Consider the following 23,193-nt stretch of genomic DNA (forward strand, 5'->3'; position numbering starts at 1 on the left):
GTTGTGTACATCTGCCTGTACTGAAAAGGTAGTCATTGAAGCATGGCAATTGAAGTATAAAACACATTTTTGAACCTCGCTATTTGTTTCTGTTGCCATAGAAGTTCAGTATGCTATAAAAACATTTTCAGTACAATTAGCTTTTCCCTCCAAATTCTTTGACTTGCCACAGAATGCTGGGAACCTAGATGGGAGAAGTGGTGTGAACGGTAGCTAATCTCAGACAAGCTGAATATTTGGAATGACAGCAAACTTTTATAAATTGGCAATTCACATTAAAGACTCAAGGAATTGACTTGTTGGAGAGCTAGACTTCAGGGCTGCATCTACACTACAGTGATCTTTTGAAAGAAGATCTTCCTTTGAAAGAGTACGTACACGTGTGTGTACACACACACACACACACACACACACACACACACACACACACACACACACACACACACACACACACACACACACACACACACAAAGTGGGTCAAAAGAACAGTCTGCTGTTTTGAAAGAGTGTGTCCACGCAGCCCCGCCTCTTTTGAAAGAACAGGCCAGGGATCAAAAAAATCTGGCACCATGAGGATTGCTCTTTTGAAAGAAGGGCCTGTGGAGCATCCAGACATGCTTTTTGCCAAAATAATTTTTTGGAAAAAGGCACTCTTTCTTATTTGGGAGGGGAAGAGGGCCTCTGGAAGGAGTGCTGTGTTCTTTCGAAAGGAATTCGGATGAGCGCATTTTGTGTGGATGCGCCACTTGTTCTTTCAGAAGAGGGCCTGATTTTCTGAAAGGACTTACTAGTGTAGATGTGGCCTAGGGGATTAGATGTTCTTCCCCTTCCCTTTCTTCCACTTTTCAAAAGGGATGTGCTAAATCTCTCTCTTTTTTTTTTTTTTTTTTTTTTTTTTAAAAAGATCCATATATTTTGCTCCTTGATTTTAAAAAGTTGCTGAGAACCTACAATATCCATTTGAAGTCTGTAGACATTGTAGGTGTGCAGTGATTTGCAGGATTACAGCCTTCCTCTGCCTCAAGGGTAGTCTTAATTTTTAGAGTCTTTGCATCTGTATAGATTCTGTCTTAGTAGTTTTTCTTAAGGTATACCTTTTGACGTACTGAGTGTGATATCAACAGAAGAACGGGATGGTGACTGTGCCAGGAAACACTTTCATTTTAAACTCTGAGTGAACCCCTCAAATCATAATCCAAAAGGCCAGGACTTTATTCTTTGTCCTCAAATAGTAGTTCTTACAAACTTTGAATATATAAATGTTTTGAATACATAAGTTTTGTGATGTGCACAAGTAGGGACTGAATGTGAGTCCCATTCATACTTCTCTTTTCCATGATCATAGACGTTGAAAACGGGCAGTATATTCAGAGATCAGAAGCTAATGCATAGCATAGTCTGAGTGTCTGAATTCTCAAAAGTATTCCTGGGATCTCTGAATAGGCTACTGTGGCTTGGTGCCTATGGATCCTCCACTGCTGGTATTTCAGATAGCAGCAGGGGAGTTCTGTGTCTATGATGAAAGTACTTTTCTGTTATTTGCTTTAGTGCTGTGTAAAAATTGAGCTGTGCTTGGCTCTCCACCCAATCCAGATCATTCTTGTTATATTAATGAGATATTAATATCAGTAATTTTATCAAAGTATGAGATTAGCTCTGGCTATGTGGAAACTTTTTGAAACCCATTATAATGACAAAATTTATAAACAGCCTCTACTTTTTCTTCAAAGGCTATCACTTCAAGGATGCTCCATTACTGCTTTAGAAGGAGAACATTGCTGAAGATAATTGAAGACAGAGTTTTGATAGCTTGCTCATATTTGTACTGAGGAGGACTCTTTCTTCCTTTCACAGTGTGCAGGAGAAGAGAATTGGGTGGACAATCGGACTATTTATGTTGGGCATCGTGAACCTCCATCAGGCACCGAAGCATACATTCCACAGAGGTATCCAGATAACAGGATAGTCTCATCAAAGGTAGAAGTACTTCCTTTCATTGAGTGTTAGAAAACAGTTTTCTGCTTTATTTTGTTCATTTTTTGGTTCCACAAAAAAAAACCAAACCAAACCTATTTTTGATTCTTAATCCATTTTCTTCACTATGACAGCTTCTAGAAAAGGTAAAAGGAAAAGTGCTGCAAGTTCCTGTCACCAAATTGCCTCTGGCTTGAAGGGCAATTGAATGACTCACTCTGTATTAATAATCAGTGATGTGCATTAAGCCAGTAATATGACTGCACATGATTCATCACAAATGTGGGCTCTTTATTTAAATAAAGGGCAGATATTAGTGTGGAGATGAGTTGGGAAAAATGGAGAAATAAATTTGAGTAGAATTATTTTGTGTAGCTTTTTTGTGGAACCCATGAAAAAGTAAAGCAAAAAGATGAGAAATTTGCTCATTTCGAAACATGCATTTTAAATTACGTGCCTGATAACTGTCTTCTTATCTAGAACTCCAAGGGTATTGGAACCCCAAACACATTTAGAGCAGCAACACTACTAAGTAGAATAATCTTTCTGTTTTACCATCTCATATTTTGGCATAAAAATTCAAGATGTTCTGATTGGAAAGTCTGGAGTTAGGAGCAATGAAAGCCCTGTTTTGGGGAGAGACATTCAGGTGGTCTGTAGTCCTTGAACTAGGCATTGTACAAACATTAACAAAAATGGGAGAGGGAATTCATGTTGAATGGAGCACAGGCTGCTCTGTTCCGGTGATGGAGAGGTCAATTTGTTATGGACCTTGCCAGTGAAAACTTTACTTGAACAACTCTAATGGGGGCTGTGTAAATACCTTGAAAGCTCTGTTGGCTTTTTTTTTAATCTAATTTTCTGTACGAACTGTACACTCTTCCTCAGTCAGAAAGAAAGTTGATATTGTGAGTATCTAGAACTGTTTCAGGTTCTTGCTGCGTTTTCAGTTTTCAGTGGCAAGGTTCTTGTGTGTGTCAGCTTCCTCCTTCCCAAAACATTTTTAGATTGAAAGAGGTCATGGCCCTTTTAGGTAACGATCTGAAGAAGTTGTGTGTGTGTGTACACACACACACACACACACACACACACACACACACACACACACACACACACACACGGGGATGGGGGGGATGTGCAGTGGGCATCCAACCCAGCCTCATGACAGGAGACAAATCTATAAATCGACTCATACCCAGCCTGGGCATAAACATTAAGGGTGCTGTCCCAAAAAATAGAATGGTTGGGTGAAAGAAAGTTGCTTAGTGGGACCTAAGTTATAGGATTACCATCAGTGAAGAGCTGTGGACTGAGGCTGATGCTCGCGGGCTTGCAGAGAATTTGAATTTGCTGTAAATGGAGAGAAATTCTGGTATGTACTGAAAATCTTTGCCCGGTCCAACCTAAGTAGGGTTCTTAGTCCTTAACGTTATGTAATTAAACAGACTTCTAACTCCCTTAGACAAAGGGTTAATGGGCACAAAACAGACATCAAAACACTCCAGATCCACAAACCAGTTAGTCAACATTTTAATGGAATGGGGCATTCTGTCAATGACCTAAAGGTATATGTGTTACTGAAAAAACTTTCGCACCGTTCTTCAAAGGAAAGCAGCCGAGCTGGCTTTTTATATTCGAATTTGTCATGTTAACACACGGTTTAAACCGGGACGGGAACTTTCTGAGTCACTATAGGGGCTCGTCTGCATACTTGGCTTAATCTAATTCTTGACCCTCCTCTCCCCATCCTCCACTCTCTGATTTGCTCACCTTGATTATCTTTTTCTGATTTGTCCTCCTTGCTACTATTTTTGGTTCTCTGTGCCTTAAATATTGAGTCTGTTCTGGTCTGGCTATGGTCTGAAGAAATGGGTCTGTCCCACGAAAACTCACCTAATAAACTATTTTGTTAGTCTTTAAAGTGCTACTTGACTGCTTTTTGTTTTGATAGCATATAGACTAGCACGGCTTCCTCTCTGTTACAAACCAGAAGAATGTGTGTGATGATGGTTCAGTCCCAAATGAAGAATAATCAAATTTACAAAAATTCTTACGCTATAACTTTAGGCCCTGTCTACACTAGAGACTTTTGTCAACAGCAGGCACTTAGTTCTGGCTTAAAAAATGTGAGCTTTAACTGACCCAAAGTCTTCCTTCTGACTACCAGGGAGGAGGGGGATCAGTGTAGAATGACTTTGGCCTACTTGGGTCCCATGTAGTTTAGTGGGTGACCTCTAATGAGCTTTTAGAATGCGTACAGGAACTTTTATTATTTGTTTGTCTCAGTAATGTCTTTGTTTTAAGAATAAATATACTTGCAACGTCTGGCTATGCGCAGTTTACAGCCTCACAGAATCACAGGTCTGGAAGGGACCTCAGGAGGTCATCTAGTCCAGCCCCCTGCTTTAAGCAGGATCAGCCCTCACTAAAGTCATCCCAGCCAGGACCTTGTCCAGCCGGGACTTAAAAACCTCAGGGGATGGAGAATCCACCACCTCTCTAAGCAGTGCATTCCAATGCTTCACCACCTGCTTGGTGAAGTAGTTTTTCCTAATATCTAACCTACACCTTTCCCTCTTCAACTTCTGACCATTACTCCTTGTTTTGCCTTCTGACACCACTGAGAACAGTTTCTCACCCTCCTTTTTAGAGCTCCCCTTCAGGAAGTTGAAGGCCGCTATTAAATCACCTCTAAGTCTTCTCTTCTGTAAACTAAACAAGCCCAAATCCCTCAGCCTATCCTCATAGGTCTTGTGCTCCAGACCCTTAATCATTTTTGTTGCCCTTCGCTGAAACTGCTCCAGCAAATCCACATCCTTTATATACTGGGGGGCCCAAAACTGGACACAATATTCCAGATGTGGCCTCACCAGTGCCGAATAAAGAGGAATAACTACTTCTCTAGATCTGCTCAGAATGCTCCTCCTAATGCACCCTAGTATGCTGTTAGCCTTCTTGGCTACAAGGGCACACTGTTTACTCATATCCAGCCTTTCATCCACCATAACCCCTTGGTCCGTTTCCATCGGACTGCTGCTGAGCCAGTCGGTCCCCAGCCTGTAACAATGTTTGGGATTCTTCTGTCCCAGGTGCAGGACTCTACACTTCTCCTTATTGAACTGCATCAGATTTCTTTTGGCCCAGTCCTCCAATTTATTCAGGTCCCTCTGGATTCTCTCTCTACCCTCCATTGTATCTACCTCTCCCCCTAGTTTTGTGTCATCCGCAAACTTGCTGAGGGCTCAATCCAGTCCCTCATCTAGGTCATTAATAAACATGTTGCATAACACCGGCCCCAGAACTGAGCCTTGTGGCACTCCTCTTGAAACAGACCGCCATCCAGATATTTGAGCCATTGACCACTTCCTCTTTGGCCTGACCATCAAGCCAGCTTTCTATCCATCTTACAGTTCAAGGATCCAATCCATATTTCCTTAACTTATGGACAAGAATGTTGTGGGAGACCATATCAAAAGCCTTGCTGAAGTCAAGGTATATCACATCCACTGACTTTTTCCCATGTCCACAGAGCTTGTTACCTCATCATAGAAGCCGATCAGGTTGGTCAGGCAGGACTTGCCCCTGGTGAATTCATGTTGGCTAGTTTTGATCACTTTCCTCTCTTCCAAGTGCTCCAAAGTGGATTCCTTGAGGATTCCCTCCATTATTTTCCCAGGGATGGAGGTAAGACTGACGGGTCTATAGTTCCCTGGATTGTCCTCTTTTACTTTTTTAAAGATGGGCACTACGTTTGCCTTCTTCCAGTCATCTGGTATCTCCCCTGATCTCCAAGAGTCTTCAAGGATAATGGCCAAAGGTTCAGCAATGACCTCTGCCAATTCCCTCAGTACCCTGGGGTGCATTAAATCCAGACCCATGGACTTGTGCACATCTAGTTTTTCTAGATAGCTCAGAACTTGTTCCTTCCCCACAGATGGCTGCCCTCCGCCTTTCCATACTGCATCGTCTAGGACCGTCATGGGGAAGTTGACTTTTGTCCATGAAGACTGAGGCAAAAAAAGCATTGAGTACTTCAGCTTTTCCTGCATCATCTGTCACTAGGTTACCTCCTTCATCCAGTAATGGCCCCACACCTTCTCTGATAACCCGTTTCTACAGGCATGTGAACAACAAACCTTTCTTGTTACTCTTCACATCCCTTGCCTGCTGCAGTTCCAGTTGTGCTTTCGCTTTCCTGATTACTGCCCGGCATTCTCCAGCCATATGTTTATAATCCACCTTAGTCAACTGTCCACGTTTCCATTTCTTGTATGCATCCTTTTTGAATTTAAGCTGACTAAGGATTCCCTGTTAAGCCAAGCTGGTTGCCTACCATCTTTGCATTTCTTACTACGCAGCGGGATTGTTTGTTCCTGTGCCTTCAGTAGGACTTCTTTAAAATACTGTCAGTTCTCTTCAACTCTTTTCCCCTTAATCTTCGCTTACCGAGGGATCCTGCTCATCCGGTCTCTTAGGGAGTCAAAGTCTGCTCTTCTGAAATCAAGGGTCTGCATGTTACTGCTCACCCTTCTTCCTTTTGTCCGGATCCTGAAACCTTATGGTCACTGCAGTCCAGGTTCCCTCCCACTTCTGTTTCTTCTACTAGTTCTTCCCTGTTTGTGAGCATCAGGTCAAGTTGTGCATGGCCACTGGTCGGTTCCTTCAGCACTTGTACCAAGAAGGTATCCCCAACATTCTCCAAAAACTTCCTGGATTGTCTGTGCGCTGATGTATTGGCCTGTGGAGAAGCAGCACAGCGCAAGGGCTGGCCTTTGGCAGACTGGCTTTACATGACACCATGAGGCTGAGAGCTAATTCAGCCTTAACGTTCTGGGTCAGAAGCAATGTTCCCGCAAATCATTTCCATCCATGTGCAGCATACATTTTTTTTCTGCTCACCGAGGCATGTGTGGATGTGCACCATCAGTAAAAACCAAGCCTGGCTGTGGGAGCTCTGCTAATCAGCTGGATGGTATTTGTGTCTCTTCTGAGTCATTGCAGAAGTGCTTACAGGGAACACTACTCTAGAAGGGAGTGATTCTGAGTGTAGGGGCCCTTGTCCCAGACAAATGCATCTGGTGACTTGAGTCCTAGAGTGGCCCATGGAGAGGGGATACAAGTGTTGTTGTTACGCTGAAACAATGATAGGGTAAACTTACACAGCAGCTGAACACCCACGGCTGGTCTGTGCCAGCTGTTTTGGGCTCATGGGCCTCAGACTCACAGGTCTTTTAACATAAATTGTTTTAGACACTTTACGTGGGGAGCTAATTCATAAGTTTAACACCTCAGAGTTCAGTTCAGCCACAAACTGCATGTATGACCCTGGCCAGTCATTTTGTGTCTGATTTCTGGAAAAATGGGAGCAGTGGATGTTGTCTTACTTTGGACTGCTAGTGTGAGGACTCTCTAAAAGGGTTTTTTCAGGCACAAAGAAATAAAATAGCAGACAAAGTGGTGTGATCGTATCTCAAAATCCTGGCTGGGCACTTTTCTTTTGGCTGTGGGCAGCATTTTGGTGTGCCTCCCACAACATTTGAAAAATGCAGCCTGGACTGTTGGCATAAATCTGTGGATGTGCACCATCAGTAGAAGCCAAACCTAGCTGTGGGAGCTCTGCTAATCAGCTGGGTATGTGATTTAACTGTGTGTACGTGTTTACCAGATTGGCAGCACACCCTTTGGTAGGGTGTGTATGTCTTTCACAGTAAAGATCAGAACTGCTACGATTTTCTCTGTGATTATTTTCTTGGAAAATAAGGACTCCTAGTTGCTTAGATTATAAGGAAATTCACATTTAACTTCTAGGTTTGTTAAAAATAAAGTCGACTGTTTCCCTCCCCCCCCAAGCTCTTTCCCTCATTCCAAAATAGTAGACCGTTTTTATTCAAATTATTAAATAAAACTCAGCAGAGACAAAGCAGGACTGAGACTGAAAGTTGAAAGTTTCTGAAGTTCCAATTTGCAATGGAAATTGTTATGCAACCTGCACTACAGCTGTTGCAGCCTGCTTTCTCCTGTGACAAAACTCTGACAAGTTGCATATCTAAAAATGGAACATTTTTATAAATTCAGAAGTTCGAAAAACAGAATTACTTTCTGATTATGGGTAAAGTATATTGAATATAAACTGTATATTTGCAGCTGGAATTTGAGCTGTCCTGCTGAAGGCAGAGAGGTGTGCGTGTTTTTTTTTAACTTCATTTCAGACTTCAGCAACATGGGAGCCTTAAAAAAATTATAAGCACTTTCTTTAAATTTTGTTTTGATCTATGCCACAAAAATCCATGTACTGTGAAATTTGCTGTTTATATATAGGAATCTAGATATTGTGTATATATGTTTGTCTTTTCTGATGTATAGTTGATCTTATTTTAGCTGTTGATACCTAGCATTTATTAAGTTTGTAATAAAGAAAAAAAATTAAAACACTTTATAAATAAAAAGAGATTGAATCCATTGTGGTAGTGGCTAGATATTTACATATGGTTGAAGAGTTACTATGGTAGAGAGATCATAATGTTGACGGTAGAGCAGGAGCCAGGGTGCATGGGTTTATAGGAGGCAGTACGAAGAATCCAGTAAGATTGGGGAAGGAAGAATACAACTGTGTGAAGAGGGAGAAATTTGGCAAAAGGGAGGAAGAGGTGGTGGCTACTTGTACCAATGGCTGTGGGAAAGCAATGTTGCTCACTTGTGTAATGTTATCATGCCTGTTGTGATATCAGGTAATGTTCTTGAAGTCCTTGTAGTTAGTGGTTACACAAGAATTTCAGCTTTCATTCAAAGAAAGAAATTCTAGGCCTTACATGTGCAGAAACAAGCTTGAATGCAGCAAGAATTTCTGTGGCACCATATAGACTAACAGATATTTTGGAGTATAAACTTTTGTAGGCAAAGACCTGCCGCACAAAAGCTTATGCTCCAAAATATCTGTTAGTCTATATGGTGCCACAGGACTTTTTGTTGTAGTTGAAGATACAGACTAACACAGCTACCTCTCTGAAGCTTGAATACGTGATCTTAAAGACTTAAAGGATAGCACACAATAAGAAGCCAAAATGTTCTATTCTTTACATTTTGATATTTTTTCATCAATGTAATATTTTACAGAGACTTGTTTTGTGGCTTTTGATTGCTTGGCTGTACTCAGGAGGGTTGGGGAAAGGGCTGGTGGCCAAGAGGATTAGTGAGGTGGCATTAATGTGTGAGGGAAGGTAGGGGGAACAAGAAGAGGCACTGTGTGCAAGAGCTGATGAGAGGGTCTGCAGAGAAAAGGCAGCTGTTATGGAAGGGATTCTATGCATATAACTTAACTCTTCTATATCTATATCCGGCAGCTCCACAACTGGGAGGTTGCTGGATGTTCAAATATTCTGGATAATACAGAGGTATACTTAGCCATGCATAACACTGAAGGAAAACAAGAGTAGATATTAAGAAACAAATCAGAAATGTAAGCAGAGTACTTTATTTAGCAGCAGTAGTATTGTACACAGTAAACTTATACTGTATTTGTTGTATAGTGACAAAGAGGAAGCCATGCTAGTCTATACACTATCAAAACAAAAAGCAGTCAAGTAGCACTTTAAAGACTACCTAATAAACCATTTTGCTAGTCTTTAAAGTGCTACTTGACTGCTTTTTGTTTTGTATTTGTTGTATTTATTTGTATTTACTTTCATTGTGTTGTACTTACGGAAACTGTAACTAACATTTACTTCTGGTTAAAATGTCGGCTGTTTGAGAGTTCCGGATGATAGAGTGCCGGACGTGAAAGAGTTTACTGTAAGATGCACAAGCAGCACGACATTGGAGAAGTGTGCCAGAACTGCAGAGAGGATTTTTTTTACAACTGGGAGGAACACTTTATCACTGAAATTGTACTGTACTAAATGCAGACAAACTGGCTTTACCATCCTTTGTTTAGTGCCCAAAACCCAACAGTTTTTGCAAAATATGCACAGTAGATGCAAATTCTAATGTGTAATTTAAAACCCTTTTTTCCCCAAATGTATGAGGGGGAGACATACACTTATAACACTTAAATATTTTGGAAAAATGTTTTAAAATATTCAGGTAATCCTTTCCTCCTTTTGAGACGGTATCAAGTGATTACCTAGAGTTAGTACCCCATCCAAATCTGCCTATGTTTGTTGCCTTCAGGGAATGCACCAGAAAAGACAATAAAACTGCCCCAATAATGTTTTATGAAGTCTAATGAACAATACTACTAGAAATTCTCTGAGGTGGAGAGATTTTATTTGTGTAGAGAGAGATTCTCAGTGTTAATGTGTGACCACAAAGGATTTTTGTTTTGTTTGAAGCCTGAATGCCACTATAAGTGATTCCTCACTGTTAACTGCAATCACTATATTGTTTTGGCTTAGGGCTGACTGCGATCTTTCAGCATAAATGATCCATTAGTGGATTTCCCTTTCAGCTATTTATGTCTCTAAGGGGAAGTAAGATTTTCTGAAGTATTCCCGAAATATCCTGAAGGTCTGTGTTAGTCAGAAGGCACAAATCTTGGAAGGAGCTTGTCTTCACAGACAGTCTTGTTCATTTTCATTAAATTGTCTGGATGTGGTGTTAGTGCCAAGCTCGTTTGGATCAGTTGACAGAAGGTGTTGAGTTATTGACTTCTGAAGTTAAGGAAACATTTGCTTTCATAATGTCATGCAATAAGCACTAAAATTGTCTTTGATTGTGCTGTTCCGCTTTATTCTTAAAATTTAATTTAAATAAACAAATCCGGCTTAAGCAAAAGCATATATATATATATTGGAGGTGCATGCTGAAGACTGTCATAGGCTAAATCTATACTCGGGAAATAATAATTAGTAATAGAGAGGTAGCTATGTTTAGTCTGTAGTCCAACAAAACAAAGCAGCCGAAATGTAGCACTTTAAAGACTAACAAAATGATTTATTCAGTGATCAGCTTTCATGGGACAACCCCATTTCTGTCCCACGAAAGCTCATTACTGAATAAATCATTTTGTTAGTTTTTAAAGTGCTACATTTCGGCTGCTTTGTTTTGCTAGGGAAATAAGTCAATTTCAGATATGCAAATCTAGCCATGGCATTTGTGTAGTTAGAACTGAAGTATTGGAATAGACTTATTTTCCTAGTATAGGAATAAGTATAGACTTATTTTCCTAGTATAGACTTAGCCTCTGTACTTGCCTGTTGAATGCTCTTACTGTACGCAGTCATGTGGAGTAGAGGTTGACTGCCGATTCCAGAGAGAGATTTTGCCATGTCTTTACCAGACATGCAAAATCGAACTCCGGAAGATTGACTGTGACTGAGTTGATCTTCCACTCAGAAAAGACAAGCACATAGAAAAAGTAGGGAGAGGCCTATATGGGATTGAAGAGATGATGTGCTGAGGTTGTAAAGTGAAAGGTGTCTTTGTATCCAAAACTTCTCACAAACTCCACATCTTGAGGAAAGGAATAAAATGTATTTAACCCAATTGAATTGATTTCCTATTCTGACATCTAAAGTATTTAGGTTGAACATAATATTCTGTCAACTTACACTGCTATGCAAAATCACTTACAGAAGAAAAATCATAGTTTAGCTGATGAATTTTGACTTGCCAGGTAGTCTTTTGGGGAATTTTTTAGTGCTATGCAAAAAATCCTCTGTTAAATGGTGATAAAAATGTATGTTTTCCTGCTATATTGATAGAATGGAAAAAGTCTGTTTATGCCAAACATGTTCAATTTATAGTATAAGTAATTTGGCCCTCTTTGACTGATTCAGCTTGGCAATACTTGGAAGTAAATTCTCTTATTTTGAAACTGAGTGTTTCTAATTTCTGTCTTACCTATGCGAATAAAACAGCTAAGGACTGGAGATGAATTGTATAAATCTGCTGAGACTGTGGTTTTATTAGGAAATGATCCGAAGAGGGTGATTTTATGCTGTTTAGTCTAATTTAATTATGAAAGTGTAGAATTACTTGAATTAATCTCTTCCCACAAACCTTCATCCTCATATTTAAAATAATTAAAAAGATCAGATTGAGGCTTCAGTGATTAAATAGAGCTTTAAGTGAAACTTCAGGTGCCCTACCTGAGACTCCATTTTAGAACATATGACTTAGCAGCAGATTTTGCCACTTGTAGACCAACGATGACAACAGGGATCGGGAATCCAAAGAACCTCTCTTTAGCAATCCTTCCTCTTTAGGTGCTGCTGAAGAATTGGTGATAAGTGCTCTAGCTTGCTTCTCTTTGAAAAATGTCACCTAAGAGATTAAAAGATTAAAGGTAAGGGCTGCAAATGTAGAGAGGGACTTATATTCTCCTTGCAGTCTCTGATATATTATTATTTTATTTTCATATATCATCATTTGATTAATCTAACTGATATGCCCTTATGGCTACCACCTCATCATTTGCAATCCTCAGAAGGTTATACCTATTATCCCTATAACTGGCATCAGTAGTTTCGTCCAAGCAGTGACTTTGTCCTTTATTTTTCTTAGTTAGTCTTTGTCCTTAATTAGGATTTCAACTTCTCATTACATTTGGTTGCAGTAGACTTCAATTTTTCAGTTCTTATTGTTCATTTTCTTTCTAGCTACGTTGAAGCCTTGTAACAGACTAGAAAAATTTTTATAGATTTATTTGCATTGTGATTTCACGGATTTGATTAGAAATCTGGTGTTTTCTTAGCAATGAAATAAAAACATTAACATTTTTGAAATGTCGATTACTTACGATCTGCATTCATATCTGGAATGTGAGCATATTTAAAGAAACCGACATTTGCCTTTGTGTTGCTAAAAGCAATAAAGTGTGCTGCTGAGAGCACAAAGAGGAAAACAGTGCAGGCCGAATTTAACTCAGAATATGAACAAAAGTTGAATTTTAGTTGGAAACTTGTCTCGGGTTTTATTTCTCAATCAGTATTTTGTTTTGTATTTGTTTAATTTTGAACAGAAAATCAGAATCCCAGATAATGCAGTACATCTGTAATTTAGTTCCTTTGTCTGATAATATGAAGAAAAGAACACCTTTTTATAATCTTGCCCATTTTCTAATTACTTTGAGCTCTTAACACACCCCTCTGCTGTATTATTGCATCTGCCATCCTTTCCCACCCCCCTTACACCTCTTACCCACTGGCTCTTACTTCCCTGTGTACTACCTTCTCCCTTGTGCAGTTCCCACAGGTTTTTCCCTGCTCCTCATGGAAAAAAGTGGTTGCAAGTGGTTGTAGGTGTCTGTTGTCGTCATCCCAGAGTGCATTTCCCTCACTTCGAACTTCCCATTAAAAAGAAAATGGTCAGGCAAATTTTTGCACCACTTTTACATCGCCTGCCACATGCTATTACAAAGGATGACATGGATCCACAAACACTTCAAGATTTTGCAGAGTATTCTATGTTGACTTCTCACACTGTGCTGCAGTATCTTCTGAACATAATGCCTCTGAAGAATGAATGCCTTGAGGCAGGGGGCAATAACACACGTCGAGATCAGGTGAGGAGAAATATGGAGTTGGTGGCAGTGTTAGATTAATTATATGCCATGGAGTGCAGGTTGTGATCCTGTGAAATCAGCTCAGGCTAGTGAGATTGTCCCATGACTGGAAAATGATGTAATCAGCAGTGGCTGCAAAACTTCCTCATGGGTAAGGCCGCTTTCATGAAACTTTGTGAATTGCTGTCTCCCACCCTAACACTCAGCAATACCAGAGACCCACTTTGATAGTTCACAACTCTGTGGCAACTGCTCTGTGGAAGTTGGCAATGCCAGACAGCTACCAGTCACTGGGAAATCAATTTGGAGTGGGCAAATTTACAGGTGGGGCTGTTGTCATCCAGGTAGCCAAGGCGATCACGAACCTCCTCCTGTGAAAGACAGTTACTCTGGGGAATGTGCAGGACATAGAGGACAGTTTTGCTGACGTGGGGCTCCCTAGCTGTGGTGCAGCTACAGATAGAATGTACATCCCCTTTTCTGGCATGAGACCACCTGGCCTCAGAGTACATAAACTGCAAGAGGTACTTCTCTGTGCTGTTGCAGGTATTGGTGAATTACAAAGGTCATTTCATCGGCAGTCAATGTGGGGTGGTTCAGAAAGGCGCATGATGCGCATATCCTTAGGAATTCTGGTCTGTTTAGAAGACATCGGAATGGTACTTCCTCTTCGAGTGGTCCCCGTGGGTGCTCCACAATAGGTGTCGGGCTCGCCCGGCACTGCAGATTGGAATTCTTCTAGCAGTTTCTATTGGATCGCGCATGCGCCAACGCACGTTGCTCCCTTGTGCGCCCCCGGCCATGTGTGTGATCCGGTCCCCGCCAGTTCCTTCTCAGCCGCCATCGGCTGCAGATGGAATCCGCTCCGGCTAAAGCCAGAGACAGATAAGATAGTTGTTTTTACGTGCAGTTGGTTTGTTTTTGTCACTATCAAAAAAAAAAAAAAAAGAGAGAGAGAGAGAAGAGGAATGAAGGAGAGAGGGGCGGACAAGAAGGCTAGTTAAGCTGTCCGCTGCCCCGCAGGCCGGTGAATGTTATTTTGGGTTAGAAAGCACTGATTAGTGGCTAAGTACCCTATTAATAGTAAAGACTCACCACGATGGCCTCCTCGGGGTTTAAGAAGCGTGAGTCATGCCGCGAGGCTATGCCAGCCTCTGATGGGCAAAGTGAATGCATTCGCTGCCTGGGAGAGTCACACGTTACCCAGAAGTGTTCCTACTGCGCTAAGCTTACGGCCAGGGCCAGGAAAGACAGAGAGATGAGGCTCAAAATGATCTTGTTTGATAAGGCTCTCCAGCCAGAACCGCCGGAGAAGCCTCACGCAGAAGGGCCCTCTGGGTTGCATAAGAGGAAGGCAGCCTCTTTGACCCCCTCGGTGCAAGCGCCAGAATCAGTGGCGCTGACGCATGCGGCACGGGCCCCCGCGGCGCTGATGGCACAGGGGCACCCGGCACAGAGCCTGTCGGCGCCGGAGGAAGCTACCCACGCAGCACCGCCGCTGACTGTGCCGAGTGCGGCACCGACAACGGGGCCGAGATCCCCGGCACGGGAAGGGGTGGTGCCCACCCCGCAGGGGAGGGGCAAGGCAAAAACAAAAACTCAGCACCTCAGTCCCTCTCCAGGCAGGGCCGCGCTGCCCTTATCTCCTAGCGCCCCGCCCCCCCGCCCCGAGATACACACGCCACACCGACGGGCTGTAACTCCACCGGCTTATTTAGGGCCTCCCTCTCTGCTCCTCCAACCAATTTCGCCGTGGCTTGGACCACCTTCACCATTTCTGGGCATGGATCCCCTTGAGTACTATCACAAACCAGCTTCACCACTATCTACGTTGTTGTGGAGGTCCCGCTCTCCCAGACATCATGGGCACACTCCCCGGTTGTGGTCCAGGTCTCCATCACCGAGCCCTTGCCCATGCTGCTATGGTCATCCTCATCATGCTGAACACAGACGCAGCAGGTCTAGATCCAAGGGCAGGTCCTCCCCTGCTACTCATCAATACTCCTGTGTGCACTCTCGCTCTGAGATGGGAACACAGTTGTCTCGGGGGGAATTAGGTCCAGAATCCCGAGACTTCCCTTCGCAGTTCTCCAGGGAGCAAGTATATCACCGAACTCGGGAGCCAGAGGATTTGAGGGAGGTGTACCCCAGTGGTTTCTCCTCATCCTCCCCAGATGAGGCCATGGCCCCCGTGGACGTTCCCCCCCCCCATGACCTTAAACAATTCCAGGAGCTGTTCAAAAGAGTAGCTTTCACGCAGGACATTCAAATAGCAGAGGTGCAGGAGAAGCATCATAAACTCCTGAAAAATTTGAGACCCCCCGGCTTCATCTAAAATCGCTATCCCGCTGGACGAAGCCATTATGGAGTCAGCCACTAACATATGGCAGACCCCGGCCTCTATTTCGCCTACAAACAAGAGAGCAGATAAGAAGTACTTTGTCCCAGCCAAGGGCATGGAGTTCCTCTTTAATCACCCGCAGCCCAATTCTTTGGTGGTCGAATCATCCCAGCAGAGGTCGAAGACGTCTCAGTACAAGTCGGGGGGGCCAGATAAAGATGCTAAGAAGCTAGAGCTGTTTGGCAGGAAAGTATATTCCTCCTCTACCCTATTATTGAGCGTGGCAAATTACGGGGCACATCTATCAAACCACAACTTTGACCATTACTCTAGACTCACTCCCCTCATGGATTCACTCCTGGAGGACAAGAAGCCGGTGTTGAAGGCGATTTGTCCAAGAGGACTGTGCGGCGTCGCGGACAGGAGTCCAGATTGCCCTGGACGTGACGGACACAGCGGCACGTTTCAACAGCCGCAGCAGTGGTAATGCGTAGGGAATCCTGGCTCCAGACATCTGGTATCCCCAGGGACCTGCAGGCGAAGATCGTGGATCTTCCCTTTGATAAACAAAAGCTGTTTGCGGACTCAACCGACTGGTCCTCCACTCCAGCAGAGACTCGAGGGCGCCATCAACAGCAGCAGCAATACAGGACTCCCAGGCAACGTTCTTAACAAAGCTGTACACCCTCGGGGCAGGCCCAGAGACAGCAAGTTTGACGGGTATGTTGGGGGCTGCACTATCAACACCATCGCTCAATGCCACTCTCATCTCATGTTCCATCATCGCCTCAAACCGTTCCACTCCCCATGCCAAAAGATCACCACAGACAAATGGGTGCTAGAAATTATAGCCACGGGATACACGATCCCTTTCCAGTCACTTCCACCGACGAAGCCTCCCGCCAGGCCTCATCTCAGGGACGCTGCCCACGAGGCGAGGCTCAAGCAGGAGGTAGATCACCTCATGTTCATAGGGGCGGTGGAAAGAGTGCTGGAACAATTCCAAGGGAAAGGTTTTTATTCAAGCTACTTCCTAACAGAGAAGAAAACGGGAGGCTGGAGGCCGATCTTGGATCTATGGGGCCTCAACTGTTGCTTGCGTAAGCAACGCTTTCAGATGATCACAGTTGCCTCCATACTTACGGCACTGGACGATGGAGACTGGTTTGCAGCCCTCGACTTACAAGATGCTTACTTTCATATAACAATCCACCCAGCACACAGACGCTTCCTCCACTTCACGGTCGGCAGGGAACATTTCCAGGACAGGGTTCTTCCGTTCGGCCTCTCCTCAGCACCCAGAGTCTTTACCAAAACCCTAGCAGTGGTATCAGCCTACCTGCACAGACAGGGGGTGTTTATTTTCCCATATCTGGACGACTGTCTGCTGAAAGGGGCCTCAAAGGCAGAGGTCTTATGCAAAATACGTGTCACCGCGAACACGTTTACTTCGCTAGGCCTAGTTATCAACCTCGCAAAGTCAAAGACCGAACCCACGCAAGATATAGAGTTCATAGGGGCATGCATAAACTATCACAGCAAGAGTATACCTGCCCGACGCCCGCTTCCGCGCCATCAACTCCCTGGCGCAAGTCATGACATACAGCCCCACGGTGCCGGTTCTAACGTGCCTGCAGCTGTTGGGGCACATGGTGGCAGCAACGTTTGTGGTACAGAATGCCAGGTTACACATGCGAAGCCTGCAGCATTGGCTGGCGAGTGTTTACAAACTGGCATCCCACACTGCCCACAGGGTAGTGTCGCCCACAACGGAGGTGCGCAGATCCCTGGTGTGGTGGGAAAATCCCAAGAATCTGCTAGTGGGGGTGCCTTTTCACCAACCACAAATTTCTATCTTTCTTACTACTGACGCCTCCCACATAGGGTGGGGAGCGCACATTGGCAGCAAGGTGATGCAAGGGATATGGTCCCCTGCGGAACAGACACTGCACGTAAACATACTGGAGCTCAGAGCACTGTTCAACGCGTGCAGACATTTTCGAGATTACCTGCATGGCAAAGTAGTCGGGATCAATACCGACAATACCTCCACTATGTTCTACATCAATCGACAAGGAGGGGCACGATCCCGTGTGTTATGTGCGGAAGCAGTCCGATTGTGGAACTGGTGCATCGCCAACAACATAACGTTGAAAGCCTTGTACTTGCCGGGCGCTCACAACGTGAAGGCAGATCAGCTGAGCAGGCGCTTCGCACTCACTCACGAATGGCAGATCCGCTCTGACCTGCTACGGCGCATATTTCGTACATGGGGTTTTCCCCAAGTCGATTTGTTTGCTACCCAGTACAACGAGAAGTGTCCCCAGTACTGCTCCAGAGCAGGAATAGGGCGGGGGTCCCTGGGGGATGCATTCATGATTTCATGGAAGGGCCCTCTACTCCACGCGTTTCCCCCCACAACGCTTATCCACAAGGTTCTGCAGAAAGCCAGAAGGGAGAGAGCTCGCATGATACTCATAGTCCCAACTTGGGACCGGCAACAATGGTTTCCCTTGCTTCTGCGCATGTCGGATCGCCCACCACTTCCCCTGCCCGTGGCGCCGGACTTACTCATGTAGGCTCAGGGGTCCATAGTGCACCCGCACCCTCAGGGTCTGTGCCTACAAGCATGGTTAATCCATGGCTCAGCGCCTTAGAGAGCACGTGTACAGAGGGAGTACAGCAAGTCCTGGAGTGTAGCCGAAGGACCTCCACCAGGAGGACTTATGAACAGAAATGGACTCGATTTACAGCCTGGTGTTCAGCCAAGCAGTTAGCTCCCCTTGACGTTCCTATAACCGTAATACTAGAATACCTATTGGACCTCAAATGAGACGGGCTTTCTCTATCCTCACAAAAGGTCCACCTCGCTGCTATATCAGCTTTTCGGCATACAGAGGAAGGGCCCACTGTATTCACCCACCCTATTGTCACAAGGTTCTTGAAGGGGCTGGTAAACCTTTACCCCCCTCGAAAACCGCTTCCGCCATCGTGGAATTTGGACTTGGTGCTCAGCATGCTATCGGGACCACCCTTCGAACCATTAGCCACGGTACGCCTCCGACTCCTTTAGGATGAAAACAACCTTCCTCCTTGCGATTTACGTCAGCCCGCAGGGTGAGAGAGCTCGCAGCAGTGATGGCAACGCCACCCTGCACAGTGTTCCAAAGGAGGCTGTAACCCTATGGTTACACCCAGCCTTCGTTCCAAAAGTTTCCTTGGAGTTCCAATAGTTTTACCCTTGGAGAACCAATAGTTTTACCCTCGTTTTACCCGAAGCCTCGGAGCTCCAGCAAGGAGGCGCGCCTACATCTCCTAGACGTGAGAAGAGCGTTGGCCTTTTACATAGACAGAGCTAAGTCCTTCCGGAAGATGGACAGGCTCCTAGTGTCTCTCGCTCCCAGGTCAAAAGAGGAAGGCCTCTCTTCACAGAGAATTTCAAAGCACATTGCGTCCTGTATAAAAATGTGCTACGAGCTTCGAAAGACCCCTTTGCTGGCCCCACCCAGGGCTCACTCCACCAGGGCGGTGGCGGCATCAACAGCCTTCTTCAAGGGCATCGCGTTAAAAGACATCTGTAGAGCGGCGACCTGGTCATCCTATGACACCTTCGCCAAGCATTATGCCCTACATCGGGTATTCGAGGAGGATACCCGTCTGTCGACAGCAGTCCTCTCGGGGGCAAGCTGCACATGAATCGATTACCCACCTCCTTACTTGGGTTACTGCTGGGTAGTCACCTATTGTGGAGCACCCACGGGGACCACTCGAAGAAGAAAAGTTACTCACCTGTAGCAACAATGGTTCTTCGAGATGTGTCCCTGTGGGTGCTCCACCACCCGCACATCCTCCCCGCTTCGGATCTCTGTCTGGTGTTTTTCAGGAGTATGCGAGGCGGTTGGTCAAGGAACTGGCACGGACCGGATCGTGCACATGGCTGGGGGCACGCAAGGGAGTGGCATGCGTTGGCGCACGCGCGATCCAATAGAAACTGCTAGAAGAATTCCAATCTGCAGTGCCGGGCGAGCCCGATACCTATTGTGGAGCACCCACGGGGACACATCTTGAAGAACCAGCGTTACTACAGGTGAGTAACTTCTCTTTTCTTCTCAGAGCAGAAAATCACCACTGGGGACATGGAAATGCCTGTAGTGATTCTCATTGACCCAGCTTATCCCTTGTTCCCCTGGTGCATGAAACCATACATGGGCACTTCAACTACTGGCTGAGCAGGTGCAGAAGGTTGATAGAATGTGCCTTTGGCCATTTAAAACCAGTTTCAGGTCCCTTCTGACATGCTTAGACCTTGGTGAAGAAAACGTTACCCTTGTCGCTGGGACCTGCTGTGTTCTTCAGAATCTTTGGGAGGTGGAGGGGGAGAATTTTATGCCAGCGTGGGAGACAGACACATCACCTGACCAGAAATTATCAGCATCCAAACACAAGGGCGATCAGGAGAACATAGTCAGTGAAAATCAGGGATGTCTTGAAAACCAAGTTTATGAATGAACCGGCAGGGGCTTGAATCTGCTGCCATCAACTAGCAACTCCCCTAACAATGTTGTTTGTATATCCTTTATGAAACTGTGTCCAACTGTGTAACACCCCTCACCACCACACCTCACCCATCAGCTTCTCCCTCCTTTCCCTATCTCACATCACTTGACCATTTTGTGACTTCCGGTTCACTTGGCTTGATGTCTTGTCTGCTCTCAATCTTCTCCTTCCTGCACTCTTCTTCCGTTTCTTCCATTGTAATTGTTGTTTGATTCTCTCTAAGCTTCCTGCTCCTCCACTCTTGAATCTTCTGTCTGTTCCTCCCAATGCAAAGTCCGGCCTGCCAAACCCACAGTTCTGGCTCACTGTGACAGTTATTCCTTCATACTAAATTTTGTGCAGAAGAGCATCTCAGGCAGAAATCCCGTGACCAGGCTGACTTCCTTCTCTCCTGTTCTGCCATCTTCTTAGCTGAATGACTCTACTTGTCCAGCATATTTGAATTCCACACACATATTCAGCTCTTTTGACTCCCTTCTCAAGTCCTTTCCTCTTTTGTCTCCATTTCTCTCTGCACTGAATCTCCAAGAGAAAATTGCAAGTTTATACAGTCTTTATTTGCCTTTTCATCTTCTGTAGTTTGTATATCACATTATGGGTGTGTCAACACTTGACCCCAGCTTCTAAAGGGGGCATGGTAATTAGGGTCATGGGAGATTACTAATGAAGTGCTGTGGTGAATATGCAGCACTTCATCAGGCTAATTCTCTCCCATGGCAACTTTGAAGTGCTGGCACGTGTGTAGCTGCCAGCACTTCAAAGTGCCTTTTATTCCCCAAAATTTTGAGTAGTGCTGGCTGCGACATGCATGCCAGCACTTCGAAGTTTGAAACTTCAAAGTTGCTGAGGTGGAGAATTAGCCTAATGAAATGGTGCATATTCACTGCAGCACTTCATCGGTAATCTTCCATCACCCTGATTACCATGCCCCCTTCAGAGCTGGAGGCAGCAGTAGACCCAGCCTATATGTATTACTGTTTTATTAAATAGTAACACTGTTAAAGAAAGGCTTTGCACCCAAAAACTGTAGTGGTCTTGATTGGTTCCGAGGGAGTTGTGTAACAAAACCAGAGTGCAGAAGAGGGTAATACCTTTTGGTTTTGTCCCTGATTTGCTGTCAAAGCAGGCTTAGCATGAATGAAAAAACAAAATGGAAGTTAATTAAATGCTGCATCAGAAGCAATTTGTTCTAAGATTTTAATGTTTTACAGTGGCTTTCCACTAAGTATATATTAATTATACATCTGGGTATCATTGCTATAAAAACATTATTTCAGTCTTTAGTACCAAGATGTCCAAAATCTCAGATATTTCTGAATGAAATGGTGAAATGGTTGAGCTCTGTTTCCGGTAGCCATATTAAATAAAATTTTATCTGTTAATCAAATGATTTTAAGAATGCATGAATGACAATAACACAGAAGTATATTTGCTAAATAAGTTAACAAAAATATCCTGTTCATATGTAATATTTAAACTTAGTTTTAAATACTGAGCTTGTTTAACTCTCAAAAGTACTTGTGTATATATTGTTTGTCAGTGGTGCAGCAGAGCATGCAGTATTAAAGAAAACAGCATTATCACTGTAAATACTTAAATACTCTTTACATTTTTTTTTAGTATACATTTTGGAACTTTGTACCGAAGAATTTGTTTGAGCAGTTCAGAAGGATAGCTAATTTTTATTTTCTCATCATTTTTCTTGTTCAGGTAAGCCATTCTTATTTCTTAAATAAATTCATGTACACATGGGGGGAAAAAACCCCCAAAACTTTTAAAATTCAGGTAAAGTTTGGAAGAAATTTCAAAAATTGAATACCTGCATCCCCCACTCCATTAATTTTGGTAGCAGGAGAAATTCGATGGCTGAGATTGTTTGATTCAAGTATTGGGTGCTGATTTTTTCAACTGTTTCTGGGTTTCTAGTGTGAAACCAACCATAGTGAGAAGTGACGGTTACTTTTATTTGACAATTAGCATGTACAAAATGAATGATTTTTATTTTGTAATAAACAGGTTTTCACCTGACTAAACCACCGTTACAAGTGGCATTACTGGTGTCTATGTTGATGAATATTCAGCATGAAAGGCATAGTCTAAATGGGAATGGAGACTGAATTATCCATCAGCAGAAGGTAGTCTCTCCATCCCATGGTAAAGGCACGAGGGGAGGGGAGGGCAAATAAATTCTGTCACTGTGCATGATGGCATGTTTGAGCAACTTACAGGTTGTCACTTTTTAGTTCTCTTAATTCTGCACCTTATATGAGCACTGAAATTATACTAAATGTAATATATTCACTGGAATGAAAGACCTTTTCAACTTCCTTGCTTGTCTGCACAGTAGCAAGTGATAGTTATGTAGGTTCTGAGAACATTTTTTATTTTTCTCATTGCACTGGGATCCCATCTGTGTTCTGCCTCTTTACCATCTAAATGCAGTAATTAGAGTTTGGTATTTTTGCATTTTCTCTTAGGATAGGCAGTGTCCTGAGGGCTATGAAGAAAGCCCTTTTGATACCATTTTGCAGTGAGAGCATTTTTTCTTTCGAGGGGTTTCAGTCTTATGGTAGGATATCTCAGTGGTTTTAGCATTGGCTTGCTAAACCCAGAATTGCAAGTTCAGTCGTTGAGGAGGCCATTTAGGGGTTGGGACAAATAGATTATTTAAAAACAAAACCAAAACAAACAAAAACTGTCAGGAATGGTGCTTGGTCCTGCCAAGAGGGCAGTGGACTCAACTTGTTGACCTCTTCAGGTCTTTTCCAGCTCTATGAGATGTGTATCTCCATATATTTTTACCAGTTTTTCTAGCATTCG

At 43.8% G+C, this 23,193-nt stretch overlaps 1 protein-coding gene across 11 annotated transcripts in view; it reads left to right on the forward strand.

Annotated features, from left to right (window-relative positions):
- The window catches only part of ATP11A (ATPase phospholipid transporting 11A), a 270,256-nt gene that overhangs the window by 126,858 nt on the left and 120,205 nt on the right, over positions 1 to 23,193 (forward strand). For 7 of the 11 annotated variants that reach the window (XR_012645033.1, XR_012645038.1, XM_074990476.1 and 4 more), the window contains exons 2-3: positions 1,856 to 1,978; positions 21,994 to 22,083. The exons of 1 other annotated variant lie outside the window; for it this stretch is intronic. Coding sequence is in view for 6 of the 10 variants with exons in the window: in XM_074990476.1 (XP_074846577.1) it covers positions 1,856 to 1,978; positions 21,994 to 22,083 (213 nt within the window). In the remaining 4 variants the exon portion in view is untranslated. Of the gene's footprint in view, positions 1 to 1,855; positions 1,979 to 21,993; positions 22,084 to 22,389; positions 22,509 to 23,193 lie in introns of those variants that run through there. 3 more of the 11 variants (XM_074990551.1, XM_074990558.1, XM_074990489.1) reach the window with 2 other exon arrangements.

This window comes from Carettochelys insculpta, chromosome 1 (genome assembly GCF_033958435.1).
Source record: "Carettochelys insculpta isolate YL-2023 chromosome 1, ASM3395843v1, whole genome shotgun sequence".
In the NCBI taxonomy this organism is placed as follows: Eukaryota; Metazoa; Chordata; order Testudines; family Carettochelyidae; genus Carettochelys; species Carettochelys insculpta.